Raw genomic sequence first — 2,518 nt, forward strand, 5'->3', positions numbered from 1 at the left:
TTCCTTAATTTTTCATTTTTCGAAAAATAGAAATTGTTTTCTATCTTCTGCAAGTTTTCTCATAATTTTGTGACCATATTCATTTAGTTGTATTTTTTAATTCAATCAACTAACTTTCTCTTTTTCCTTTTTGCGAGAACACGGTAATATAAACAATGGAACTAAAAATTAATAACGTACAAAATCAAATCATCGGTAATCAGAAATCCAAATCCACCCTAAAAATAAACCACAAAAAACGGAAACTAACAAGCTAAACCAAACAACTGGAGACCACACGTATGGTGATGGAAAGAAGCTAAGCTATGGCTAAACCAAACTAAACCAAACATAAGGCCTCGTGTACCCACTCACTTTTTTCTCATTCGCCTTAGGTATGGTGATGGAAAGAAGCTATGGCTAACCTTTGGCGAGTCCGTGCTTATAACACGTACCGTATCTATGGTGAGCCATGACGGACTCCCATAGGGAGTGGTCTAGAGCTAGTTATTCGAAAGATTGGTCCATAACAAATGAGAAGCAAGACAAGAAAAAAAGAAATTCAGAATTACAAATCAAATATACTTTCTGCAATCTAAATAATTAACTAAAAAAGCCTTTTTTTCTAATCAGTTTAAAAAGAATGGATCTCAATTCCTGATTTCAATTCCAGTATACAATAGAATCCCCCTGTCCCATAGTTTGATCAGTAGTTGTCTCTTGTGTTGTCGAAATCTGTTGTCGGTTGTAACCATCTTCCTGTTGAAACCCTATACCCTGCTCATGAAATGGAAAACCGCTCATCGTTGGCTTGAATTCTTGAAAGAAGTTGAATCCTGGATTCGTATTCAAAGAATTTGATCCAGCTTCAGTGCTAACCATATGTTGTTGAGGCAACACATTAGTGAGATTAGTATTACTAGCCGATGAAGATAAAAAGTTTAATATATGGTTTGTATTTCTGCTGCTACTACTATTTTCGATCTTGGGAGAGTTTTGAAACTGGTGATATTGTTGTTGGAAATCACCCAAGTTACTATATTGGACTTGAGACGAAAACAGCGTAGTAGACAGGTGGTCAATTGGTTTTGGTATTAGCGATGCAGACGAAGATGAAGATCTTTTGTTCTTTTTTGAGCCACCTCCAACAGGAACGTTTCGAAGGGACCCACCTTGAGTCCAGTACCTTCTACAAGCCTTGCAGAAATATCTGGGTTGAGTTAAGCTATAGTTGTTGTAATAACAGAACTTTGTGTTGGTTGACTTGCATCTTGGACAGTTGACCACTTCTTTATTTGGCCTTGCCACCTTCCTCTCCTCTTGTACATGATTGATTGAGCTTAAATTCTGATTCTGATTATTGTTATTTGCCTCCTGAAAAATGATATGAACAATCATGCCACGGATGATTCATAAATTATTTTCAACAAGTGATAAATGTTTGAAACTTTGTAATAATCAATATAATAACTTAAGTCGGCAAACTTTGACATATAAATGATTTTAAAAATATTTTGATCTTCACCCGATTGCACCATACTAGGTTCGCCACTATGTATGTATACTCAAGCTGCATATTGATATTGCTGAAATAATTAGTGACTTTTATAATATCTATAATAATCCACTTTAACATGAATTGAACAAATTTAGTGTTATATTGTGCAATGCTATGGTTTATTCTTTGTACCCAAATAATAACATATAAAAATAATTCACATTGGAATCATGCCTTTAAAGTTTGTTTGACATACTATACACACATAAACTTATGTGCAATATATGTATGCATGCATATTCTTACCAAAGTCCATTGAGTAGCATCCATGAATTAATTGATATGAAGGCTTGATTGTATTCTGTGTGTGTGTGTGTGTGTGTTTCAGATGCACGAAATAGTGTTAAGATGGATGGATGGATGGATTTGTGTGGGTGTTGTCTTATTTGGAGTTTCAAGAAGATACTTAGATAATGACTAGTGATATGTGGAATTTTGTTGTTGACTAATGCTTGTGAAAATGGAATTATTGTAGTGTTGTTTATTGATAGTGGAGAGTTGGTTTTTTGAATGAGTAAAAAAATAATATAAATAATTAAATAATGAAATATATGTAGTGGGGAGGAATTTTTTGATGGTGGATTTCTTCTTTTTGACCTCAGAAATAAGGTGTGCTGATATTAATGCTTTTTTATTTTTTATTCTATGTTCGAAATTTTTGGCCGCCAACTTCAATTTGTCTTTTTCCTGGAAGCTAGCCTAAAACATATATCAACACGTTTTGTGGCTAACAATAGCATGTAACTTTGTGTTTAAACAACTTTTTGTTCATCACATATTACATATTAATATTAATATTAATAAATGATACTCCATTACTCCGTAATATTTAGTGAATAAGCCACTTGTCAACGTAGGTGGATAGTTGTTAAGTTGTGTAAAGATAAAGGTTGGTGAAGAAGAATACAGGAATGTCAATAAAGTCAGACAAAAAAGAATTGTATTCAAGCTTCCACATTAGTACTACTGCGCTTATACAAT

The 2,518-nt window shown here is 33.5% G+C and overlaps 1 protein-coding gene across 1 annotated transcript; it reads right to left on the bottom strand.

Moving 5' to 3' along the window:
* Nucleotides 1-235: 235 nt before the first annotated feature.
* On the bottom strand, nucleotides 236-1,908 carry LOC139873278 (dof zinc finger protein DOF2.5-like). The gene is made up of 2 exons (XM_071861209.1): nucleotides 1,784-1,908; nucleotides 236-1,353 (listed from the first exon to the last, which is right to left on the bottom strand). Exons 1-2 carry the CDS (start codon nucleotides 1,805-1,807, stop codon nucleotides 643-645), a joined length of 735 nt encoding a protein of 244 aa, XP_071717310.1. The 5' UTR covers nucleotides 1,808-1,908; the 3' UTR covers nucleotides 236-642.
* Between the last annotated feature and the right edge of the window lie 610 nt (nucleotides 1,909-2,518).

This window comes from Rutidosis leptorrhynchoides, chromosome 10, assembly GCF_046630445.1.
Source record: "Rutidosis leptorrhynchoides isolate AG116_Rl617_1_P2 chromosome 10, CSIRO_AGI_Rlap_v1, whole genome shotgun sequence".
Taxonomy (NCBI): Eukaryota; Viridiplantae; Streptophyta; class Magnoliopsida; order Asterales; family Asteraceae; genus Rutidosis; species Rutidosis leptorrhynchoides.